This window comes from Cavia porcellus, unplaced genomic scaffold (genome assembly GCF_034190915.1).
Source record: "Cavia porcellus strain 051 isolate PalLab524CR breed Dunkin Hartley unplaced genomic scaffold, mCavPor4.1 scaffold_1, whole genome shotgun sequence".
NCBI classification, from domain to species: Eukaryota; Metazoa; Chordata; class Mammalia; order Rodentia; family Caviidae; genus Cavia; species Cavia porcellus.
Window position 1 is genome coordinate 200,093,390 of NW_026947484.1, and position 26,388 is coordinate 200,119,777.

A 26,388-nucleotide genomic window follows, 5' to 3' on the forward strand; every position below is an offset into this window, starting at 1 on the left:
TCATGGGTTTGGGATATAGCTCAGCGGTACAGTGCCTGCCCGGCAAGTGTGAGGTTGTGACTTTGATTCCTAGTACTAAAAAAAAAAAAGAAAGAAAGAAAGAAAGAAAAAGAGAAGAACAGAAAAAAAAAAAAAATCAGCCCTCATGAGCTAAATTAAACCTTTCTTCCTTTAAAAAATAAGGAAACCGGGGCCAGGGATTTAGCTCAGTGGTACAGCACCTATATGGCAAGCACGAGATCACGAGTTTGATTCTTCATACCAAAATTAAAAATGTTAAAAAATAAATAAAAAGCATAATCAGCCTTAACAAAGACTCAGTTGTCCCAGGCCCTCTTTTGCCCCCTCCACAATTCCTGCTGTCAGGCAGCAGCCTATCCTCCTCGGCTGGTCAGCTTTCTGTATTAGAGGTTCTTTATTTTGTCATCCTATAACCTGCCTCCAAGTAGTTGTACTTACTGGACGATTGTTGCTCTGTAAAGACAGTCACAAGAGATGCACCTCGCTTTCTAAACATAGCACATGACTTTCCTCTTCACTTTTCCACCTATTTCTCTTCTGTCCACTCTGTTCTAATAAAATCATTCCAAGAGAACCACTCCATTCACACTGGCAGAGACAGAGATGTTGCCTGGCCTCAGCCATACATGGAAGTTCCTATTAACATGCAGGAAGTTGCCCCTGTTGAACCTACTCCGACATTATGCATTATTCCATAAGACTGTTCACTGATTTAAAGTTTAGAAGACAGGACTAGAAGACAGTGTTTACCTGTGTTTGAGCGTCTTCTAATACCAAAGTCCCAACTTGAGGTAATATCGACTGACTGGGCATACACATAGCCCTGAGTCTCACCATTGCTTCCCTGAATTTCTGACCCACTGTCTCCAGGCATTGAAGGAGGATGAATCTTCTCTAGGTCAACATCATGATCAATGAGAACCATCTCACACATTCCTGTGTCATCACTGGTCACATGTGACTGTCGAATATGAGCTAGAATGATAGTTGGATTGTCCAAGAAGGCCATCCTTTCGTGGGCCAATTTCCTTAAAAGGCTATTTTCTCCTCTTCATATTGTTTCACAGGCTCACCTACCTAGAAACATGATGTACATAGCAACGTTTAAGAATAAGGCACACAATGACTGAAGCATTCTTCAAACAAATTCAGTGTGGTAAAATGCTACCTTGAAAATCAACATATATTCTTATACCTAGGAGCTTAAAAAGATTAAGTCAAAGCTAAAAGGAAATCCTATAAGCACATAAGCACATTGGCTGTAGTCAATGAAGTCTCCATGGTATCAGAGAGAAGACCTGTTCTCTTGCAAAAACAATTAACAGTAACTCCTTAGTCAGGTCACTCAAAGCACAGAAATGTTGTTAATAAATTTTCCTTCCTTTCTACCTTTACTCCCATACAGTCTTCTCATTATTTTATAAGGTTGTAGGGGAATGAGTTGCATTTTCCTCAAATTATGTGCTAAAGTACAAAAGTACACTTCATCGGTTTACATTTTCCTTCCTGCCCTATGATTGTGAAGTATTTAAAAGGGTACAACACTTTCTGAGGGATTTTACAAAAGTGTACACTGAAGTAATTTTGTCCAATAAACATATTTCCCTTTCTTCAATTTAAGATAATATTTTGCTTTTCAAATAAAACATTAATCAAAGTTACCCTGCTACAGAATTAATTTCTTATTTCAGAAACCTAATTATAAGAGCTGCTTCCTTGATCCTGATAAAACTGTAAGGATATTTATTCTAGGAATATGATGATACTTCCTCAGTTAAATGGGAATATTCAACAAAGAAAACACTACAGAACAATGGTTAGGAAAAAACAAAATTAGAGGCTAATATCAAAGGTTAAAATAATAATAACAACAACAGTGGTTAGGAACTAGGCCCTTGAATCAGATTCTACTCTGGCCCTGTCACTCGCTAGCTGTGCAACTGTGCTCAAAACACAGAATTTTTTTAGCTTCTCTTCATGTTCTTCATTTATAAATAGAGGTTCCATGGATAACAGGATATATAGGTGATATGGCAAGTGTTCAAAAAACTAGCACGTGAGTAAATAAATATTGGTTGCTATTAATAAGCATGATGACGGTAAAAAATGTCACTGGTTTCAGTTTTGAATCCCTGTGTAAAATATTCACAAAACCTATCAATACATTATCCTTCTTTGGTAAGTGGGTGGCAGACAAATAAATCCGTGGTTCCTTTGTGACCGAGGATATTGTAGGTCTTCTGGGCCACCTCCTTCTTTCCCCAAATCATTCAGAAGTACAAGGAATGTGAAAGCTTGAATGAATATGTTCCCGGGGACAGTCCTAGAAGAGTTTTATTTTTAGAACTATCTGTAACTGCCAACCATGGTTGTGCTGAGGCAACTTCAGGTCCAGCCTGGGCCATTCAGGTGACTTCGGGACACCCTCTAGCTAAATTAAACCACCAAAAAGGGCAAAGGACCTCAGTTTAGTTCCTGGTGCTGCAAAACCAAAGCAAAAAAAGTATAACTGAGGCTGGGAATGGAGTTGGGCGGGCAAGGCACTTGCCTGGCACATCCCTGTTTACTGACAAAAAAAGAAAAAAACAGTAACACCAGGTTTTGCCATTCATTTCTTCTTCAGATGGGACATAAGGGAATATCTAGTTAAAAACCATTACAGGTAACTGAAGTTTTTAAAACTTTGGGATAGCAACACATCATTCTACTAACACCTAATGATACAAGACTTTGAAATTAAAAGGAAGTTTAACTGAGGAGAACAACTAGTCAAGTAATAACACTAATACTCACTTTTTTCCTTTATAGTATATTGACTAGTTATTTTACACTGCAGCCAATGGGAAATGCAAACATGAATAAGGCATCCTTGAATAAAAAATGTATACTTGCATATTGACCTTTTATATCCTCTAATACCATGGGGTTAAGTGTCAACTTCCTCGGTTATTTAGTTTCAGATACATGAGTTTATTAGTTTAGATATATCCCTCAGAAAATTACAAAATTAAAGAGGAGCATTTAAGTTGCACTTGTAAAAATAATTTTTTCTATAACCACAAAGAAATATACACACCCGCCGGATTACCTATAAATGAAGCACTTGTCACAGAATCACAAGATCACAGACTGCCAGAGCCGCGAACATCCTTAGAGAGCAATCACAGGAAGCATCTTCTGCCAGGAAAGAAAGGCTGGCAAGGGGCTGCTGGTAGAGGGGAAGCAAGTCCACCTTCAGGTTGAATCATTCTTTCCAGGCAACACACACACACACACACACACACACACACACGCACACACACAAGGACTGCAGTAAGAAGCCACATATCTAATGGGTGTTTTGCCACCAAAAAGTCAAAGGGCAAAGTGAAAGCACCTTCAAGAACATCTTTTTCAGCAAAATGAATCAGCTCCATTACAGTGTATGAAGGAAAGAGGAAAGGCGCACACCAACTATCCAACATAATGCTTCTAGAATAGAGGCCTCAAAACACTCCAGCATCAGCGGCATAAGCGCCTGCCTTGCAAGCAGGCAGTTGTGGGTTCGATCCCCGGTACTAATAAAAAGGAAAAAGACAAAAAAAAAAAAAAAAAAAAACACTGTGAGTGAGCTGGGGATGTAGCTCAGCAGTAGATAGCCCTTGCCTGTCACGTATGTAGTAAGGCCCTGGATTTAATTCTCAACACTCAAATGCACAAACCGACAAAAAACACTATGACTTCACACATTCAGGAATATGTGTAAGTCACTCAACAAACATTTAGCCAATACCAGTTCCCACAGGACCACCGTGGGAAATGTGTTACTGTACAAGTCACTTTCCACCTCCTACTACATGTTCTTGAACACTTAGACTACTAAGTTTCCCAAAGATCACAGCCATAATGGGACAGCCCTTTGGGCAAACAGGATGGTACACATAGTAGGAATGCAATACACGTTGCTGTCCCATTTCTAGTGACTATCCAGTTTGTCGTACTCGTACATGAGCATGTCAGGTATAAGTAAGATTATAAAGAAAGGGTCACCTTTTTACTAACACCAATACAAAAGCTACTCTCCAATATGTCCTTCAAGATGGCCACCTGCGGACACTATCAACATATTCCAACAATGCTGCTTTTCAGAAACACAGAGATAGCTTTAAAATCTGCTTAGAAGTACCTAAGCGCCATTTGAGGATATACTTGATTTCTAAGGCTAAAACATTCATAATATAGATAAAATCAACTCATTCTCTCTTTCCAGTGGTGCAAAGAACAAAATGATTTTTAGAAGATTAATACTGGCAGGGGTTCAGAGAAATGGGCACTGCCATGGGAGGAATGAAAATTGGCACTTTTTTGAGAATAATTTGATAGTATTTACCAAAATGTATGATACAAAACCCTCTTCTGAGATTTGCTTAAGGAGCTAACTGCAAAAATGTTTACCTCAGACTTGTAATATTTAGTAACATGAAAGTAACCTAAATATCCCTCACTCGTATATGCGGCATGACACACACATATGAAAGAATGCTATGAGCAACTAGAAACACATAGTGCAGGCAGATAAACAAAAGGAGGTATACAGCATAGCACAGAATACTACTCAGCCCTAAAAGATACAGGCAACTCTGACATGGCTCCCCAAGGACCCCACGCTAAGTATGCCAGTAGCAAAAGAAAGGTACTTGTATGGGGCCCGCTATTAATCAAATTCAGAGATGGAAAGCAGAATGAGGATGCTAGGAGGATGAGGAGAAAGGGACTGGGAGGTTTTTAATGACTCAGTTTCAGTCTGGGAAGATGGAAAAGTTCTAAAGATGGATGGTGGTGGCAGCTGAAAACCATGAATGCACTTGTGCTGCTGAGCTGTACATTTAAAAATAATTACAGTGGTAAATTTTATGTTAGCTGCATTTCCTCGTAACTTTCTTTTTTTTTTATCGGTATCAGGGATCGAACTCACAACCGCCTGCTTGCAAGGCAGGTGCTTATGCCGCTGAGCTAAACCCCCAGCCCCATAACTTTCAATTTTTAAAAAACCTAGGGATTGGGGTTGGGGATTTAGCTCAGCGGCATAAACGCCTGCCTTGAAAGTAAGTGTGCAGTCTTGAGTTTGATCCCTGGCACCGATAAAAACAAAAGAGACAAAAAAAAAAAAAAAAAAAAAAAAACCAACCTAGGTATTATTAACCAATATTAAACAAGCTTTCTTCTTACTTTTAATGAGGGCCTCAAACTATTCATGTATATGATGAATATCCACAAACGGGGAATCTACTAACACAACATAACTCAAATTTATTTGATCCCTAAATACTTTTTTTTTTCCTCAAGAAACAATAAACGTATCAATATTTCAAAGTGCATAGTGCGGTGGATTGATACGGGTGATCAACTTGTAATATGAGCTGAACTGAATCGGCGTGGCCTTGAGAGTGCAAGGCCCATCTGAGGATGATTACAAAGATAAAAAACAAGACCTACAGAGGAAGAGTTATTTAGAGCTGTTGGTTCTCCTGAACGAGCCTCTCATGCTGGCTTCCCTGATATGAACTCAGCAGTTATCATCAGAGGACCTTGTCGCTGAGAGTGGCTGCGGTTCACTTTGGTGGAGCTCTGGTCCTCACTTTGAGCATTACTTCCTGGTTCTGCAGGGGGGGATGGTGTGGTACTGGATCTCCAGGAGAAGCTTATCACACTGGCTTACCTGATAGGAACTCAGCTGTTCTCAATGTCAGAGGCGCTCCGGACCTTGTTGCTGAGAATGGCTGTGGTACTTTTCAGGGGAGCCCTGGTTCTTATTTTGAGCACTGCTTCTTGGTGCCAATGCAGAACCCTCAACCTGCTGGCACAAATCCTTTATCCTACTGGCACAGACTGTCTATTCCACCACTGACCTCTGTTCCTTCTCAGTGCAGATCCGTGAAACAGACTTGTGTGAGTCATTGCTGTGGGCTCTAGGCCTCCAGCTAGACTCATAGGAGCCACTGTCATGGGTTCTAGGTCTTCAGCTGAACTCATGCAGGATACTGCCATGGGATCCAGGCCGATGGCTGGATTCTCTAGGTTTTTAGTAGGTGGACAGATTTCCTGCACTTTGTATTTGACTCCTTGGGTGACCATTATAAATGATATTATAAATGATGTGTCCTGTATGTAACTGTCCCCCTTGCAATCCCTCACTACAACACATAGTTTATGAATGTTGCTCTAGGCTTTATATGCTTTCTTTTTAGGCCTTGAACTCCTTCCTGGATGTAAACTTTTTTTTTTTTTTTTTTTGAGACGTGATCTTGCTATTTATTCAGGCTGGCCTTGAACTCACAGGGATCCTCCAGCCTTAGCCTCCCTGAGATTACAGATGTACACTACCACACCTGGCTAGATGTAACCAATTCTAGATTCTTAGAGATAGTTCTTTTTATACACCTTGACACTATCAGACAAACAACAGTATCAAGCTCCGTACATCGGCTCCCATGTCCTATCTTCCACTTCTTAAACCAATGCACTGTGGGGACTGCATCCAGGGCCTTGCACATGCTATATGCACACAGCTGCTCTAACACTAAATTATACCCCAGCCCCCTTCTCCCATTTTTTAACTCCCATTTTTTTAAAGCATTAAGATTTGTGTTACTCAAAATGGAAGCAATAGGGATTTTTGTGCAGAGTGAGCAACAGTAAAAGATGTCCCAAAATGACAGCTGTTTTTCATTTAGTGGGTGAATCACCTCATAAAAGGTGATATCCAACAAATATTTGTTCCTACTATGTGGGAAAGGTAGTTCTAGGTGCAATTTGGAAACTATTACCACTTGACAGATCCATTTGTGTTCACTGATGAGCACGTAACCTATATGTGCTAATTTGGAACGTGCCCTAAACATGAGAAAAATTGTTAGGTTCCAGGGGATATCAAGCCTGAATATAATTTGTTTTCTGAATATGAATTTTAGTATTAACTCCATACACACGCATGCGGCTGCATAAAGTTCCAAACTATTTGCAATGGCGTGTAGAAAAATAATGAAGTACAATGCGGTTAAAACACAAACACACATGCAGAGATGTGAGAAATACAAAGGGGAAGTGATTCCAGATAAATCCATAAAACCCAGTGTCTGCCGGAAGATCCTGCACATTTGCTACAGGCAGACAGCAGAATCCCAGAGGCAAAAAGAAATCATAACAGTTAACCTTAACTTACTACAAAACTACAATTGTTTTATTCTTTTATATTAGTTAATTCACATAACATTCAAAATAACCCTATTATGATAATTACTGTTTTTAATCCCCATTTACAGATGAAAAAACTGAACCACAGAAAGGTTAAGAAACTTGCCCAAAGCTAGATAGCTAAAACACAGTAGAACTAAGAATCAAATCTTAGAGCTTGGGACCTTAACCACTATACTATTTAGCCTCTCAAAACAAAAGGAAACAAAGAGTTACAAATAGTCATAGTACAAATGATTTTTTTTGGGGGGGGTGTCTTTTTGAGACAGGGTCTTGCTATGCAGTTTAGGCTGGCCTTCAGCTCACTTTGTAGCCCAGGCTGGTCTCGAACTGGCAACAATCCTCCCACCTCAGCCTCCTGAGTGCTAAGATTACAGGCGAGAGCCACCACACCCTGCTCTACAAATGATTTTTTAAAATCCTAATTGTGCTCTTTGGGTTCTGAGGCCTGAGACATAGTTCTCCCATGGGTCCCTGTGGAAGACAAAAGACAGCAAATGTGTTCTGTAGTAGATGAGACCTTTAGTTACCTTCTACTAATGCAACAGTTATTTGTACAATAGCAATTTGTACAACACCAAGAAATAAGCAACACATACATGCGAGGCCATTCAAAAAAAGTTACAAAAGTCACATATAAAACAAATTATAGCGATCAGCTAGTTTGGACCTGAAACCATAGAAGGTTTACTTTATATACCCAGTTAGATCTAAATGTATCTTTGTTTGTCTGCTTGTATTATGGCGCTGGGGATCAAACTCACAGCCTCATGCATGCTAAACACCCACTTTGCCACTGAGCTATGCCCCCAACTCTCTAGGTATTTTTGAAAATCTCCAGTAATTCATGCAATTTAGGTACAATTTAGGTACAATTCAATGAATTTAGGTACAAGTCCACATCTAAAATAGTCCTTCTTCAAATAACCCATCATAAGCAAATGAGCCGTCCACTCACTAAGAACCTATCACAGGCAACAATATCACTTAAAATGTTCAAATCCTGCCAATTAGAATTTTGGTTAGAAATTCTCCTAGTTACTTTTCTCACTGCTGAGACAAAATACTGAACATCCAAATTTAAAAGGAGAAACATTTATTTAGTTCAGTTTGTAGAGGTTTTGGTTCATAACTGGCTGACTCCAAGGCAAGGTGGCTTGGTAGAGGAATATAACAGAGAAGACAGTTCGTGGCACCCACAAGGTAGCAAAAGCCAACAAGGGACAACCAGAGCTCTTTCTGTACCTTTTATCTTATTCAGGTGAGTTAGGGCGAGCAGCACTCACACCCTTAATCCTACTGCTCTTGAGCCTAGCATTGCACCGTGAAGCAATCCCAGCACCACACACTCTAGATCCAGCCACCTATGTGTGCATGAGGCTTTGGGAGGCCATCTAGACACAACTGCAACATTCCCCTTCCAGGACTTTTTCAAAATACTCTACACTCGCACTGCCCTGCCAGACAGGCTTCTCCTCCCTTCACCTGCAATCTGTGAAAACTTGTCTGAATAAGCAACAGCCTGAGGCTTCTCAAAGGTCTGCAAATTCCCAATCAAAAATTACTGCTGCCCCATCAATGTGTCATATAAATGCTGGCATGTTAATTGTGTATTTATAAGATTGTTAATGGTTAGTTAATTTACCTCCCACACTATTATTGTACTTGAAATGATTTAATGTCTGCTAAGGGAGTTAACAACATGTAGCAGCAGATGTGAGATTTTTACCTCTCCACACTGTACCCCGACTTCACGCTATTAGCATTAGGCAAGTCAAACCTGATTCTGAAGTGCTAAAGAAGTACTCACATTTATTTTCCACAAAAAGAATTATCATAAGTGAGAAAAGCAAAAATCTTTTATTATAGACAAAGTTTCCCATTTACAGAAGTCAACAGACCCTCCTTTTACCAAGATCTGAACATTCTTTGATCTAAAGTTCGGAATTCATAGCTCCTGGGATCTGAAAATAATTGAAGTGACCATTAAAATAAAATGCACTTTATTGCTTTTAAATTTCTTTCTCTATTTCCAATTTAATTCTAAATTAGACCCTCATTTATTTCTTAGGCTAGCAAAAATTGAGGGTTTTTTTTTTTTTTTTTTCCTCCCTGTTCTGGGAATTAAAAATTCTATCCAGGTGAATATGCCTAATTTCATCGCTGTGTGATTATGTCTAATTTCCTTAAGTAGCAAACAACAAGACCATATATGTAGACAGTTTATTTTTTTCCTTTTTATCTCCACACTTTAACTAAAATTACTTACTAGATTAAACTAAAACAACAGAAAGAAATGTCTGTGCCTTCTTCAGAATGAGATTCACTCTGCCACGCATGGTGATGCATGCCTATGATTCCAGCCTCCAGAGACCGAGGCAGGAGGATCCCTGAGTTTGAGGCCAACCTGGGCTCCACAGTGAGTTCAAGACCACCCTGAACTACATAGCAAGACTGTCCGCAAAGAAAGAGAAGAGCAAGAGAAAGAGAAAAAAAAAAAAGGGAGCAGGAGGAGAGGGGAGGGGAGGGGAGATTCCCTCAGTAAGCATCATCTGAATGCCAGGTACTGGAATCCTACAAAAACACATGAACACTGGCCTCCCCTGCCTCAGGCATTACAAGCTTCGGCAGTGAAGCCTTGTTACACACCACACATTACAACATAAGGCAATGCCCACGCCAACCTGCATAGAAGATGCTACAGTAAAATGTTTTCCGAGACAGGCAGTTTATAGAAAGCTTCAAGAAAGAAGGCAGTGGCATTTTAAGGATAGCTACGCTTTCCTGAGGCAAAAATACAAGGGGAATAGTAATATGATATTTTCTGTGCTCTTACTATGAGCTGTACTAACCACCTTTCACATAACAGCATATTTAATCCTTGTAATCCATCCCTCAGGAAAAAGGAATTAATACTCTCGTTTTGTAGATTTTTTTAAACTAAAGTTTGAAACAGTTAAATAACTTGCTCAAAGGCACATAGATTTTCTTTTAAAGGCCACTGCCTTTGTAAATCCTCCCATCAAGAAATGGAGTATAGTTCCCCAACTCTTGAATCACATTATGATTTGCTTTGATCAACAGAATATAGTGAAAGTAAAGCCATGGAACTTTTGAGCCCAAAAATTACAGCTTCATCTGCTCTGGCCTTGGAAAACTTTCAAACCATGGGAAAACATCAGGGATAATAGACCATGGGGAGTGGCTCAGCCATGTCATTCCAACTGGCCTGCTGAGGCCATCTGAGTAACTAGGCCCATATGGGTTCAGCCAGCCCCCCACAACCAGTCTACCAGGAGACAAGGTCTCGTCTATCAAATGTGTCCCTTGGACAAAGGGGCCTGATCCTTAGTTTTCTTGCCTTGTACCACTAACCTCCAACTAAATACCTTAGTATCCTAGCACCTGTCAAAGATCCCTTTAAGGAAGCCTGGTATACTACAGTACCTCTCAAATTTCTCTAAGACACAGCGGAAGATCAGAGGGGAATGACCACAGATCAAGGCATGAGAGGACCTAGAGCAGCCAGCTACAACAACGTGCCATAAGAACTTTATTTTTAGAATTCAATAAAATTTTGCATTCTACCCTATAATGTAGGGCAGCTGTGTTTGTTTCAACAGGGAAAATACCACTAAAATTGATACCCCAGGAAATTTACAGTATCTGCTGGAACATCCTCAGATTCTCTTCATCTGTATGAACAGTAAAGGTCTACTGAGAAACAATATCTGATTTTGTGGAGATTAACTGGCATTAGCAATAGACAATTGAAAATCTAAATTTTTCTAAACCAATGTTTATTATAATGACAAGCATAAAATATGAAGCACACCAAACTATAAAGTTCTAAGTTAGACTAGAATATTAGTCAGCTATTATAAAACAATTAGTATTGTCAGAGTGCTTAGAAATAACATTTATTAGCTAGCAGTAAGCTGTGAAACTTCAGACAACCTAACCACCCACCACCCCTAAAACTCCAAACCTGCCAACATTTCTGGCTGTTACAAGAAATCTGCCAGTTTGGTGCAATGTAGCCCTAAATTATCTTTCTAAAGGGTGTTCTCTCTCTGATATAAAAAGACTTGACTGACACTAGTGAAAATAAACAATTTTAGGTTTTACTTTAAGATCTGAGGTAAAAATGTTTATAGTTTTATCTAGAGTGAAGAATATGAATGGAAAGAAACTAGCTATTTTTCCAACATGAAATTACTGGCTCAGGAGCTTAAACTGTAAATACCATTCAACTGTCTACCCAATACTCAATCCATAGATTTCATTCAGTTGATAAGTATTTATAAAGCACTTACTATGAGTCAAGCATTAGATACAGCGCTGAGAAAAAACAAAACACTCAGCCACTGCCTTGTGCTTGTGGGAGCCAAATTCTAAGACAGCTCCAAAACTTCATTTGTCTTGGTGTCCATGGACTCCTCTGTTACCCACCCGCTCCGAGCATGAAGTGGGGTCTGACTTCTTATAATACCCAAAAGACTGAGACAAAGGGGTAGGAGACATTCTGTCTTAGCCAACTAACAGATTCTAAGCTGGAAACTCTCCCGCAGGCCTTGAAGAATTAACTAGTCATGCTATGGAAACACTACCCACGGCAAGGCTGAAAGCAGCCTCTATAAATGCAGATTTCAGACAAGCTGGCCACCCACCACCAGATGCAAGAAAAGGGGCCTCAGCCTTCAGCTAAAAAGAAAAGGTGGACTTCAACCATACAGTCACAAGGAAATAAATCCTACCAACAGCCTGAGAGAATCTGGAAGCTGTTTCCAGAGTTGAGCGCCTAGGTGAGAAAGAAACCAGCTGACATCTTAATTTCATCTCTGAGACCATGAGCAGGGAACTGAGGTGAAGCCTTGATTCCTGACTCATGGGAGATCATAACTGTGTTCGGGGTTCTTGCGGAGGTTTTGGTTGCTAGGTTTTGTTTTTATTCTAAGGTTTCAAATATTTATTGTTGACCCATTAGTGCTGATCACAGACAAAGTTTAAGATTCTTGATGAAGCATGTTCAACTGTCTAGCCAATGGCATTTTTTAAGCTTGATATGGTGATATCATCTTGACCATGATAAAGAAAGCATCACCTTGTGACCTCCAAGGAGGTATATGTGCTGCAGGACATGTACAACTCCTCACACTCACTGCTCGGTCCTCCTCCAGTGTCTCCTCTCGGAGTTGTACCAGACTCTATTACCAGTCTTCATCCGAATCCACTGAGGAATGGTTTTGCTTTTGCTTCTTGGCCAGGAATCATTTGATTTTGAAAATCTTGTGAGAAGACATAGTTAGCCTCAGAGGGGAACACACACTCGATGGTGGACAGAAGCACAGGCTATTGCTGGTTGGTTTTGTTTCTGAGACAGTCTTGCTATGTAGTCTAATCTAAGCTTGAGGTGGGTATGTACAGTAGTCCAAGCTGGTCTCCAACCTGTAATCCACCTGCTTCAGTCCCCAAATGCGAAAACAAATACTGCATTGTTTTAGGTCAGTAAGTTTACGGTAACTTGTCATGTAGCAGTAGAAAATGAAAACAAGCCTACAGCCCTTCATAGACGACACTGAGCACTCTCTAGAGCCCGGCTTCACTCAGCTGCCCATCTGCTCTCTTCCTCCAGGGTCAAAACTTTTAAAAATACTTTACTTCTGCCTTCATCATGGTCATACAGGTATCATTTTTAAGGTACTGCCCACTTTAAAATTTTTTTTATCTGATTCTAGATTCAGAACGATTACTTTATCTAAGGTATAAATCTTTCTCTTCCCAAATCATCTGCTGAAGATCTAATAGTAACACATGGATCTAAAGTAGTAGTTCTGAGCTAGAAATTCTCAGACATCTGGCAATGTCTAGAGATCTGTGGCTGTCACAATGAGGACTGGGTATTAGCAGGCAGTGAAAAGATGACAGGGATGTTGCTAACCATAGCAGAATGCATGAAACAGCACCCCAAAGAATTATACTCCCCAAAATGTCAATGCAAATAATGCCAAGGTTGAGAAACCCTGCAGCATTGTATGGTTTGAAGCCATTAACTCGTATTAATTTCCAATTCCCCTTGGAACTGTTTCAGTTTTTACCAAGACTAAACCACAAACGTTTGCAACTAAAAATCTATGCTTGAAATTTCTCGGGTCTAAACAATTCCTAAACTAGTATTTATTTCAACTTCTGGTATCCATTCTTAATGCATTTTCTGAAATTTTGTTCTACTCTAAGGAGAACCAAAGACATCTACAAAGATGAGTTCCATTCTCTCAAATGTATCCCTTAGTCTAAAAAGCCTGTTGGTCCTTTTTCACTTGGCAAGGTCCTACATGTTATTCAAAATCCAGCTTAATGGTCAGCTCTTACAGGAAATCTTCCTAATCCCATGTCAGTGGTTCCCTTCTTTGTTTCACTGCACTGTTCTACTAAACAACCCAGTACATTGCCATGGCAGTCCCTGTTTGTTGAATTTACTCATTCACTGAGTAAAACAGAATGTCTACAACGTGCCAGGGACTGTTCTAGATGCAGGAAAGTACTACAGCAAAGAACAAAGCAAGGTCCTACGCTCATGGAGCTCACATGCTAATGAGAGAGGACAGACAAAATAGAGAAATCGTATGGTAAAGTGCTATGGGAAAAAGCAGTTCCAAGGAAAGACAAATGGTAATGCCACCTGGAGTCATAGGTTGTGGCTGTAAATAAAACAGTCCTGGACAGCCTACCTAGGGATGTGGCATCACAGGTGAGAGAGCGAACCATGTGGCTCTGTGAAGGTGACTCACAATCAGAAGTAGCATGCTTGACCCCCTCACAGAGCAGCAAGGATCCTACAAGGGGGCAAAAAGGGTCATGATAAAGAATGAGAGGAATGCCAGAGGTCTATAACAATATGCTACAGAAACACCAGCAAATATATCTAAATGCAAACAGATTACTCAGACAAGGCTTCCCAGAGATGATAAGGCCAAAATAACGAAGTCACCTTAAAAATAGCAAGAAAGGGGGCTGGGGATTTAGCTCAGCGGCATAAGCACCTGCCTTGTAAGCAGACAGTCGTGAGTTCGATCCCCGGTACCGATAAAAAGGAAAAAGACAAAAAAAAAATAGCAAGAAAAAAACAAAAGCTGGCATGGAAACAATCTATAATACCAGTTCCTTGATCACAAGCATTTAAAGTTCATTCCTGTTCTGCATATTAACACCAGGCTATCCAATAGTTATAGCAGAGCCAAAGGGAAGATGTTTCGCAGTGGGAGAAATCAATGGAATGGCGGAGGCTGAGAAAAGGCACAGGGGTAGAGCTGGAGAGCTAGAAAGAGACAGAGTTGTCAAGAATCAGATCACCTGAATTCAAACCTGAGCTCAACTCCTCATCACGTGGTCTAGGGAAAGCAACAACTTCTGTGTCTCCATTCTCTCAGCTATACATGGGGATAACTTTGGCACCAGCCTCATGGGACTATTGCGAAGGCTGAGTAAATTAATGTGCTATGTGTTTAGAACACCACCTGGTACACACTACACAAATGTTTACTACTATGATGATCACTATTATTCCCAGTCCAAAATGAATGAACCTTCAAGGATAAGAATCTGGAAGGCTGGAAGAGGGAACAAAGGCAGCATTCAAGACAGTGGGACAAGCAGGAAACAGCAGAACACACATGTATTTACTAAACCTATGTGGAGTTCAAAACTATTGATTAGAATAGCACTTTCTCTGGCAGCTGTTCCAGATTAACCAGATAGACAAGACAGAAGACTAGTTATAAAGTTGTGACCACAGCCCCAGGAAGAGATGATGAAATATGAAGTAAAGCAGTAAAAGTCAGTTGTATAAATTCAAGAAAAAATTAAGAGAGAAAAACTGGCAAAACTTGGTAACTGAGTGGATGTGGAGGGCTGAGAAGGGGAAAGTTTATGGCTTGCACGGTAGCACCAACTACAGAAAGTACGAATTCAAGGAAGGAATAAGTGAACAGGTAGAAGGAAGATAAGGAGTTATTATTCAGACATAATGAATTTGAGATGATTATGGATTGCAGAGATCCAGCAAGACACAAATCTGATAACTTGGAACAAGATTCTCAACAAATGTAGGTGACATCAACATACAAGTGGCAGATAAAACAATGGATAAGAACAACTTTCAAAGCAAACCACGTAAAGAAAGAACACCCAAAGAATGGAAATTATTAAAATAAACTGAGAAAAACCCAGGAGCTATAAAAAAAAATAAAATCAAGTCAATCTTTGCCTAAAGTTGCAAACCATGCTGAGTAAACTAATGAATTTCTAGGCAATCACTTTCTTCAATTTGAGAAACTTCCATTTCCCAATAAAAAGTTTTACACTATTGGGCAATGATGCCCCTGAGAGGAAAGTACTGTGAGGCTTCTTCACTTCCTATCACTAACATCCGGTAAGGTCTGGGACACACATGCCTTCAAATGAACCTGACTGAACAGAGAACACTAGAATTTTCCCACAAAAGGCTCACGAACTCCTTGTGATAGAGCTGCCTCCAGACCAGACCAGACCAGAACAATACATAGCACTAGGAGAGAAAAAGTAGAAAGAAGGCCAACCACATACACTGCTCACAAGAAAGTAAAGTGCAGAGGTCGCTTTGGAAAACTTTTGACAGTTCCTCAAAATATTTGTCAACATAAGATGACTGACAACCCAGCATATACCCAACAGAACTGAAAACACATGATCATGCAAAAATTTGTATTTGGATGTCTACAGCAACATTAGTCATAATAGCCAAAGGCAGAAATAACCCAAGAATGAATAAACAATGATACATATGAGTGTGTATTAGGATATTATTTGGCAATAAAAAGGACGTACTAATACATGCTACAACATATATGAAACCACAACATTCTGCTGTGTAAAAGTAGTCAGGCCACATATTGTACAATTTATATAAAAGGATCAAAGCAGGCACACTCAGAGAGACAAGAAGTGGATTATTAAAGCCCAGGAGTTGGGAGAAGATTGCTAATGAATTCAACATTTCTTTTTAGGGTAACAAAAATGTTTTGAAATGAGATTCTCATAAGGGTTATGGAACTTTGCAATGATACAAAAGCCAAATGAGACACTTTAAAATTCTTATGTGAGTTATATCTCAATATTTTAAAAAGATGGAAGGTGTAGACACAGGTAAACTACAAACCATAATGCATTTCCTTCAGATTAGGTAATCCCAAACTAGGGATCCCAACAAAGTTCTTAATTTAGCAGAACTACCATCAGTAATAAAAAAATTATTTTAAAATTTGTAATTCAAGTTGATTATGGCAAAAAATATGAAATTCCTCAGAACACCATGAGATATGCCAGCTGGGACAGTGGCACATGCCTGTAACCCACCACTCTTGAGAGGCTGACACAGAAAGATGGCAAGTTTACTTAGTGAGACCTGTCCCAAAATAAAACATAAAAAGGGGCTGGAGATGTAGGTCAATCCCCAATACCGGGGTGGGTGTGTTAATAAGGGAGGTTCTGCATGTTTTCTGTGGGAAAAAGGGAAATACATGAGTGGGGGCAGCCAACCTCATTTCTATTGGAGGGAGATGAATCCTGATGGCAGAAGTCCTGGCAGACCACCTGCCTTTGCAGAAGCAAATCCCCACACACTCGAGCAGCGTCTCTCCTGCATCAGAATGCGGGCCTGAGCAACCAAAAAGAGAGGTTAAAGCAGTGCCTCTGGCGGCAGCGACCTGCTGTCCACTGGTACTTAATTAGGGAATCTGTAATTCTCCTTCACTTAGGAGCAAACTGAAAGAGATAAACCAAGAAAGGTGACGCATATGACAGAAAACACAAAGGCTCTGGAAAGCAGGGTACACTCCTAATCCCACTACCTACTTGCCAAGAAGCAGCGCAAGTCAGTTTCTCGGGGCTCAGTTATTTCTGATCACATTACCTCCCTAAGTTGCTGCCCCACTGTAGGGCTCAACTAGCAGTGTCCTTCCCAGTTTGCCTAACAGAAAATTACCTGCTAGCACTGTACAGTTTTCAGTCAGACTAGAAAACAAAACTTAAGGACTTCTTATCTCTGATGTCCTCAAATGCATAGTCTCAAACTCAGGAGGCTGAGGCAGAAAGATTTCAAGTTTGAGTCCAGCCTGGGCAATATATCAAGACACTGTCTCAAAAAAATTAAAATAAAATAAAACCCAAATCAGAACTCTTGATTCTTTTCTTTCTATAAATCCTATACATTTATTTATCAATCTTATGCATACTAATTTTTCTCTTTCTAGATCTACTTCATCTCAGTAACCCAATACAAGCCACTATTTCTCACCTAGGCCAATATGTCTGTCTCCTAACCTGTCTTAAAATCTTTTAGTGGCTGTACAAATGCCTCAATGTGACTGAAAGTTGCTATCTATGCAGCTCCATCTTTCCCTCACCCTCTTAGTTTTTTCTACTCCAGCCACACTGACTCTTGTCCTCTCCTACCCTTGAACAAATGTCTTTCTAGAAACTCCCTGTCTTGTCATCTGGTGTCATGGTTTTAAACTAAACACATCTCTTCAGGGTCACCTACTTGGAAGGTGTCTGGTTCACAGGGGTGTTACACTCATCAATGCATCCATCCATTTATGGGATCAACAGAATGTGCCGTCAGGAACTGGATGGAGATGGGTCACAAAGGACATGACCTGGAAGGGTATGTTCTTGCACAAGGCTCCTTCAGTACGTATGTGTGCGTGTCTCTCCTTCCTTGTTGCCGCGATGTGAACAGCTGTCCTCTGCCATGCCATTCTGCCATGCCATTTCTGCCTTGGAACCAGCTGACCATGGACTAACAACCATGATCGAAACAAACCTCTCCTATGCCAGGGATACAGCTCAGAAGCACAGCACCTGCCTGTCAGGTGCAAGGTCGTGAGTTTGTTCCCCTGCCCAGAACAACAACAACCACAACGAAAAAAACCAAGTAAGGGCCAGGGATTTATGTCAGTGGCATAAGTGTCTGCCTGGGAAGTACAAAGTCTTGAGTTGGATCCCTGGTACAAAAAAAATAAATAAAAATAAAAAATAAACTTCTCCCCCTTTCAGTCACAAATACTGGGTATTTTGTCCAGCAATGAGAAAGCTGCCTGACCCACTTGACTACACATCCCTTTCTCCTTCACGCCTCTGATTCCAATTTAGGTAACACTTGCCCCAAGATTTGACTTTGCCTAGTCCAGTACAGGCATCCCACCACACTCACTTTGGCCCCTGTTACTGCAATATGCCTAAAGATCTGCCCTCCTGAGCTCAGTCCCAACCCAGGGTGTCTTTTCCTCAGTGGACTGCAAGTTCCCTGGCAGCAGGGGCTGTGTCTATAGTTTCCACAGCTCGATGCTCAGACCTATGCCTTGCAACTAACACAGACTCAGCAAACATGGACTGAACAAATGAAAGATGATAATTAAGCTAAAAGCAAAACTGACAGATTTTTGTCTGTCTTAGTCACTTCTCTTATTGCTGAGACAAAACGCCCAACATCCAAAGTTAAAGGCAAAAAGGTTTATTTTGGCTCACAATTTGTAGAGGTTTCAGTCCATAGTCACTGGTTCCAAGGCAGGGTTGGATGGCAGAGGGGAGACAGCTCATGGTGGGCAGAACTCAGGAAGGCAGCAAAGCAGCAAAGCAGCATAGCAGCAAGTGACAGGAAGCAAGCAGCTAGCAGCAACCAAAGCAGCAGCCTTCTTTCTGTCCCTTATATTTTATCCTGGCTTCTCATGCTTAAAGTGAATAGCATTCACACCCAAGATGAGACACCTTTTTTTTTTTTTTTTTTTTTTTTTTTTTAAAGTCAGGGTGTTGTTCTGCAGTTCAGGCTGGCCTTGAACTCACTTTGTAGCCCAGGCTGATCTCACCTGGCAGTAATCCTCCTGCCTCAGCCTCCTGAGTGCTGAGACTACAGGCATATGTCACCACACCCAGCTGGAACACCCTTAATTCTAGCATCTCACCATGAATCAATCCCAGTCTCACATGCTGTAGATCCAGCCCCAGTCCCCTCCCCGAAAAGCCCCAACTATATGATTGCATGAGGCTTTGGGGGAACATTTAGATACAAGCCTTCACACTTTTTTTTTTTCTCCTTTTATCTTGTGTTTGTGGATGTGCGTTGGGCAGATTCATACACTTGCTAGGTAAGTGTGCTAGCAATGAATTACATGCCCATCCCCTTTTCATTTGAGACTAGTTGCCTAGGCTGGCTTGCAACTTATGATACTATTGCCTCAGCCTCCTTTGTGGCTGGATTCTACATGTGTGTAATACAGCACCCAGTTGTTTGTTCTTCTGCAGTACTCAGGATGGAATTCTAGGCAAACGCTCTACCACTGAGCTACAGGTGTAGCCCCATGAGTAGAAGATTTTGCATGTAATTTCTTAGTCCAAAACTTGTTTAATGTTTTTATCTTTTGTGGTTTTTTTTAATGGATTTTTTGTTTTTCAGGTTTGGTGCTGAGGACCGAACCCAGGGCTTCCAGCTTGCTAGGCAAGCGTTCTACCACTGAGCCAAATCCCCAGCCCCTGTTTAATGTTTTTAAAGATAATAAAACCAAAACGGGAATTGTTCATTATGTCTGTGGAGTAAAATGGTTTAAGTATACACAAACCATCTAGAACCATAGACTAACACTAATACCAAAAGACAATCAAAGGGGCTAAGCTACTATCTCAGTGCGCTTTGTACTCTATATTCTGAAATTCTTGATTTCCTTAACTGGAAAGTAGGAAAGGTATGTTTAATTTCCCACTGACATAATCTAGACAACACTAGATAGACACTAAGCCTACTTCAAATAGCTCACCAAGTGAAGGTTACTATAAAATACCTCAAATTCCATAAGCACTCAGGACTGCAGAGTGCTGGAAAAGAATGTTCCAACCACAGATTAAAGAACAGAAGGCACAAATGAAATAAAACCTGATACATGACTATCTAAGGAAGTATAAATTGAAGACTAAATGTATTTTTTCTGGTTATTAATGAAGCTTCGGTTTCTGAAATACATAACATGTTTTGTAAGTTCCAGGTATACACAGCACAGTTTGTTTGTTTGTATTTATTTATTTATGTATTTTTAAAGGTACCGGGGATCGAACTCACGACCGCCTGCTTGCAAGGCAGTTGCTTACGCCACTGAGCTAAATCCCCAGCACAACAGCAGTTTTATCATCAGTGATTACTAAAACAATTTGCTTTGCCTACTTTAGGCAAAGCCTCTATCATGTTCCAGGCTTAGTTTTTGTATCTTAGGAGTTTTTTTTCACACCAACAATTTGAATTGTTGTGTTTACTGCCTATACTAATGAGCATGTAAGTTATACCAACAGGGAGTTTCGATTATCATTTTGGGGATATGGCCACCCTTTTAGTTCTATTTTAAAACTCAACAACTTTAATCTAGCAATCAAAGCTTCTCAGCATATTTTATTTCAGCAACTTTAATCTTGTGATCAAAGCTTCATTAGCTTGTAAACAAACTGTTTCTCAGGTAAACTGAATTGCCCCACACAAGAATCTTAAGCAAATAAATAAGTACAAAACAGGCAGAGATTATAAATTAGGGCAGACAAATCTGTATCTAGCCCCACACCGTTAAAGAGCATTCTATCAATATAGTGAAATGCTAATCTCCTAATTAACAACCTAATTAGGTAATTATGGCTTTGCAGAGGGATGCTGAAATGAAATATGACAACATGGTCACCTCTTTATATGGCACCTGTGGGCCTTTTCAGCTGTCATTGCAAAGAGTGCAATATCAATTTGAACAGATGACAAAGTGCTGTCATTTTTCATTTTGATAATACACAGAATGCTTTGGGTAGAAGCAGTTTACAAAAGAAACAACTTGCCTGATATTTTCCTAATTTAAATATATTCAAATACATCATTAAATATGTATTTTGCATTTTTTTAACACAGTATATAGGAGAAATACCAAGCCAAATTTAAAAAGTGAAACCTGACTGGCCAAAAATGCTCAGTTGTACATTCTGAAACTATTTCAATTATGAAATACATGATAATTAGAAAAGAATATATGGTAATAAATCATCAAGACATTTTAATAGTCATCCTTTCACTATTTTTTGGTAATACCAAAAAAAATTAAAACCCAAACTACAGTCTTCAGTTTTTTTCCCTACAAAATAATAAAAGTAGTAGAAATTTCAATAGAAACTCAAACGTGTTAAAAGTAAACTAAAATGGAGGCTGGGCCTGAGCCAAGTCAGGTAGGTCTCACAAACACCCGTATCTTCTGCAGTATTAGTGAAACTTAACTTGCCCTATTTCTTGTAAATGCTTTCATTAAAGAAAAACAGAATTTAAGCTGAACCAGTCAGAGCAGCAAACAAACAAATAACTACGGAATTCCCTGAGGGCGCAGATAAAATAAGGCCACAGTACAATGGTCAGCACTGGAGTATTTTCATGCTTTTCTTACTCGTTCTTCCTCCCCAAGCCCTCCTGTGCATTCCCAGGCAGAGCGCCTGAGGCAGTGCTGGTCTGGGGCTGCCCACTTCATGAATCACTGTTTGTGCCAATAAATTTTTAAAATTTTTTTTAAATTTGAAAAGTTGACCTTTTCATATAGGCGGAGGAGGTGACAGCAACACTGAGATACCAGTACCATAATATGGAAAGGGCGATTTCTTATCCAGAACAGTCTCTTAAATGTTAGGTGGGGTAAGAGACTAGCCTGGCAACCTTAACATCATTTATGTCAAAACACATGGAATCATATTCTGTGTGCAAAGTAATAGACTGAAAACTAACCTGAAAATCCAATCCACATATACTCGTAACTTCAGAATCACCTGCATTAGTGAAAACTCTATTGCTCAAGATAATAGTCACTGGTTCTATTCATATTTGTAAATATTAAACTTAAACTAAAATCATTTTATTAAAAAATAATTTTTCAGAAAATATTTCTAAGGCACAGAAAAGTAGAAAGACCTATGATTCCACCTCCTATTGAGGTCACATTTTACAGTTACATACCTTTTTTACCTAATGAACATATTAATGTCACTAAATTCTAAAACATCTAAAAAGACTATAATATTTCCATTCCATGGCTTTTGCATAATTTCTCTAACATTTGTTCAATACTAAAGCTATTTCTAATTTTTGCTATTATAAATGTTCCTGCAGTGAACATCTTAAGCGCATGAATATTTTTCTATATTTCTGTTACTTCTTTAACAAAGACTCCTCGAAGCGAAATTATAAGATATAAGGCAGCCAGGTGTGGTGGCACACTCCTGTAATCCCAGCACTTGGGAAGTTGAGGTAGGCGGATCATTGCAAATTCAAGACCAGCCTGGGCTACAAAGTGAGCCTAAGGCCAGCCTGAACCACATAGTGAGACCCTGTCTCAAAAAGACACACACACACACACACAAAATGACACTCCTGACTTCTTTTTAAAGTTTGCAGTAAATTCTGCCAAAGCATTTTTTAGAAACTTTCCTACTAGTAATGGATGAGTGACTATGTCACCACTAACCCTTGTCAGCAGTGAGTATTGGGTTTTATTAAATCTTTGAACTTCATGTCATAGGTATCACATCAGTAATCAAACACTCACTGTATAACCTACAATGACTTTACGTATGCACCAAGTTTAAGTGAATTGGGAAAGTGGCTAAAATCGATAGCAAAATCAAGACAACTGCCAGTTTCAGTATCTAAATCTAAAGCAACATGGGTTAATGGGAAAAACACCAAAAGTAGAAGCCAGCACCTCCCCTCCCTGGGAAGCGGAGGCAGGGTGGCCCATTGCAGCCCTTCCAGGGGGAGAACTAGCAGTGTCTCCTGAGATCCACGCCATGTCGGAACTGAGGACGCTGTGAAAGCAAATGACCATCCTGCCTCCCTGCTTAGCAATAGTGAACCTCCTGCTACATGGCCTAGAGTCAAATATCCCACTTCCCCTATCCTCCCTCTCCTCCCCCTCCTCGCCCATTAGCAAATGGAAACCAGAAGTCTGAGTATCTTCTGGGAGGTTGATCACAGCAAATAAGGGGGACTTCCTTCTACCATTTCTTTGAAGGCAATTATTTTTATTACTGTTTTGCTCTTTTCTGATTAATGGTACTACTCCATTCAATATTCTGTTTTGGTAAGTTCTATAGTGTTCTATATTTCATCTCATTTTGATATACGTGACTGAAAGAACAACTATTATAAAGATAACAAAATATACTGTGATACCTATTACTGTTATCCTGGTAACCTGCTGTGAAGTTCTGTACCAATTTCACTGTACGATCTTAGTTGGCTTTTTTCTGACTTGTTCTGTTGTATACTTTCAAAATTAAAAAAAAAAAAAAAACACCAAAAGTGGAATTAAAACAACAACAACAAAAACAAAACAGCTGGGCATTGTGGCACACACCTGTAGTATCATCTACTTTGGATCACTTCAGTCCAGGAATTCAAGGCCAGCCAGGACAACATAGCGGGATAAAACAAAACTAAAAAAACAAAAAACAAAAAAATTAAAAATTTTTAAAAAAACAAAAGCTCAAGTCCTAGGGCTTTTGTTTTATTGTTACTAGAGATTGAACCCAAGGTCTCTATAGTAAAGTACATCCCCAGCAGCAGCCCATCTCCTTGCTAAATCTTGCTAAGTTGTCCACATCGAGCTCAAACTTGCAATCTTCGGGGCTGGGGATTTAGCTCAGCGGCATAAGCGCCTGCCTTGCAAGCAGGCGGTCGTGAGTTAGATCCCTGGTACCGATTTAAAAAAAAAAAAAAACTTGCAATCTTCACACCTCAGCCTTCCATAGTTCTGGGATGACAGAGGTACACCAGCATGCCAGGTTTAGCTCTTTACCTTGAATTACTTTACATCTCTCTAAGCTTCACTTTTAACATTTCTAAAATGGGGACAGGGACAGCATAGTATCACTTGTCTGAATAATTTTAAAGGGCAGCCATAGGCACCCAAAATATTACTTGGAAGTGTTTATTATTAAGCAGGTCAATTCATGTAACAGCTTATGGAAAGCCTATTCTCATAGTATACAGCAGTCAGATATGCTGAGTCATTCCCAACGCGCACTCAGAAACTAATTTCATGAAACACTATGACATGAAAATGAGCCTCACACCTCCACTCCATAGCATCACCACAGCTTGCTACAGTATACTAACATCCTGAATGTCTTGTGCCCCAGAAGCACCACGGCATCAAGCACTGACATGAAGGGTTTCATTTACCCTCATGAGAATGATTGGCATTACTGCCCCATTCTGCAGACTGTCCAGATCACACAAACACCACAACAGCTGTCAAGGCCAGGATTCAAATCCAGCTGAGTACAACTTCATGCCCCACCACACAGCGCTTCAAGATTCAAGTCTGAATCCAAAAAATGGGTCTATAGGGAACTAAAAAATGTAATCTTTGGCATTTTTACACATTAAGTCTACTTTATCTCCATTGACAATAGAAGCATATTTAAGCACAGTATAGGATATTATGAATCTAGCACTGCCCATAATTAGGGTTCATGTGACATAATACTCTATTCATTTCACAAGCAATTATTATAACTCACTACCAACAGTTACTCTAATACTTCACTTTATCCAGAATTTCGGGGTCTTTTAAAAAGTGTTTTTTTGGGGCTGGGGATTTAGCTCAGCGGCATAAGCGCCTGCCTTGGAAGCAGGCAGTCGTGAGTTCGATCTCCGGTACCGATAAAAAGACAAAAAAAAAAAAAAAAGTGTTTTTTTGGGCTGGGGATTTGGCTCCGTGACTCAAATGGTTGCCTGGTAAGCGCATGGCCATGAGTTCAACCCCCAGTACCCAAAAATAAAATTTTTCTCACTTTCAATTACTTAAAACTCTTCTACTTCAGGCTGGGAATTTAGCTCAGCAGTGTAAGCATCTGCCTGGCAAGTGCAAGGTTGTGAGTTCGATCCTTGGTACCAAAAAAATAAAAATCTCTTCTACTTTTAGCCCAAATTTCATGTTTCCCAATATATCTAGACTGCTGCCAACCTATAGTTAAGAATGGACTGCTCAGAATTTATTTTCTTCATTTTTATATTCTATGTTATTTCCTTATCCAATAGAGTATGAACGAGAACATGCATCCAGAAGCTGAGTATTTCTCCAATTTCCACTTTGTGGAAGCTAGAATTAAAATAAAAGTCAATTAAATTCCCAGGCTGAGAACTCCTTGACTGTTTTTCTCTGGCTCTGCTGGGTGTATCTGCATCCCGTGTCAATCTCTGTGTACATACAGTCAACAAGGCACTGTGTGCAGTTTGGAGAGGCCTGGGCCCCACCAAGGTCAAGCAAAGAACAAAGAACTAAAGGAAGAGCTGAGCAGTGGCTCCCTACCTGACGACAAGAGAGAAGAAAGAGCATTTGAGATTTGTACCATTCTCCACTGGGGTCTGCCAGTCATCAGCTGTTTGACATTAAGCATATAAATTAGAAAGTTTGCTTTATTTCATTTATGAGTATGGTCTTGGGTTGCAACCATTTAACTCTAAAAGTCTCTAGTTTATCCTTCTTTTTGGCTAAGTAGTACTCCACTGTATAAAAAGACTGTATCTTCTTTATCCATCCCTTGATTGGTGAGTATTTAGGTTGTTTTCAAGATCTAGCTATTACAAATCGTGCTGCTATGAACATGGGCACACATATATCATTGTGGTATAATGTTTTTAATTGTTCTGGGAAGACACCTAGAAAGGGACTAGCTGGGTCAAAGGGGACCTCCAATCCTAATTTTTTGAGGAATCTCCACACTGATTTCCACAGAGGTTGTACCAGTCTACACTCCCACCAAGTGGAGAAGGTTCTTTTTTCCCCACAGACACTCCAGCATTTGTTATTGGTTGATTTCTTGATAACAGTCATTCTTTCTGGAGTGTAAATATTGTATTGTCTCCCTAGTGTGAGGAGCTTAAAAGAGTAAATAAGATCCAAAATGTACAAAAGATATTATAAAATAGGAAGAAGTTTCAAAAGGAAAGAGAAACTAGGATAGGGGAATGAGAAAAGGAAAAAAAATTATATATATATATATATATATATATATATGATATTTAAGATAGTT

The 26,388-nt window shown here is 39.8% G+C and overlaps 1 protein-coding gene and 1 pseudogene across 10 annotated transcripts in view; both read right to left on the minus strand.

Moving 5' to 3' along the window:
* The window catches only part of Mapkap1 (MAPK associated protein 1), a 233,627-nt gene that overhangs the window by 199,962 nt on the left and 7,277 nt on the right, over positions 1 to 26,388 (minus strand). For 7 of the 10 annotated variants that reach the window (XM_063227619.1, XM_063227611.1, XM_013153476.3 and 4 more), the window contains one exon: positions 772 to 1,098. The exons of 2 other annotated variants lie outside the window; for them this stretch is intronic. In XM_063227619.1, coding sequence (XP_063083689.1) covers positions 772 to 1,030 — 259 coding nt within the window. In that variant the 5' untranslated portion in view covers positions 1,031 to 1,098. Of the gene's footprint in view, positions 1 to 771; positions 1,099 to 23,705; positions 23,785 to 26,388 lie in introns of all 10 variants that reach the window. One more of the 10 variants, XM_013153475.3, reaches the window with a different exon arrangement.
* LOC134470902 (large ribosomal subunit protein eL39-like) lies at positions 1,072 to 16,821 on the minus strand (annotated as a pseudogene).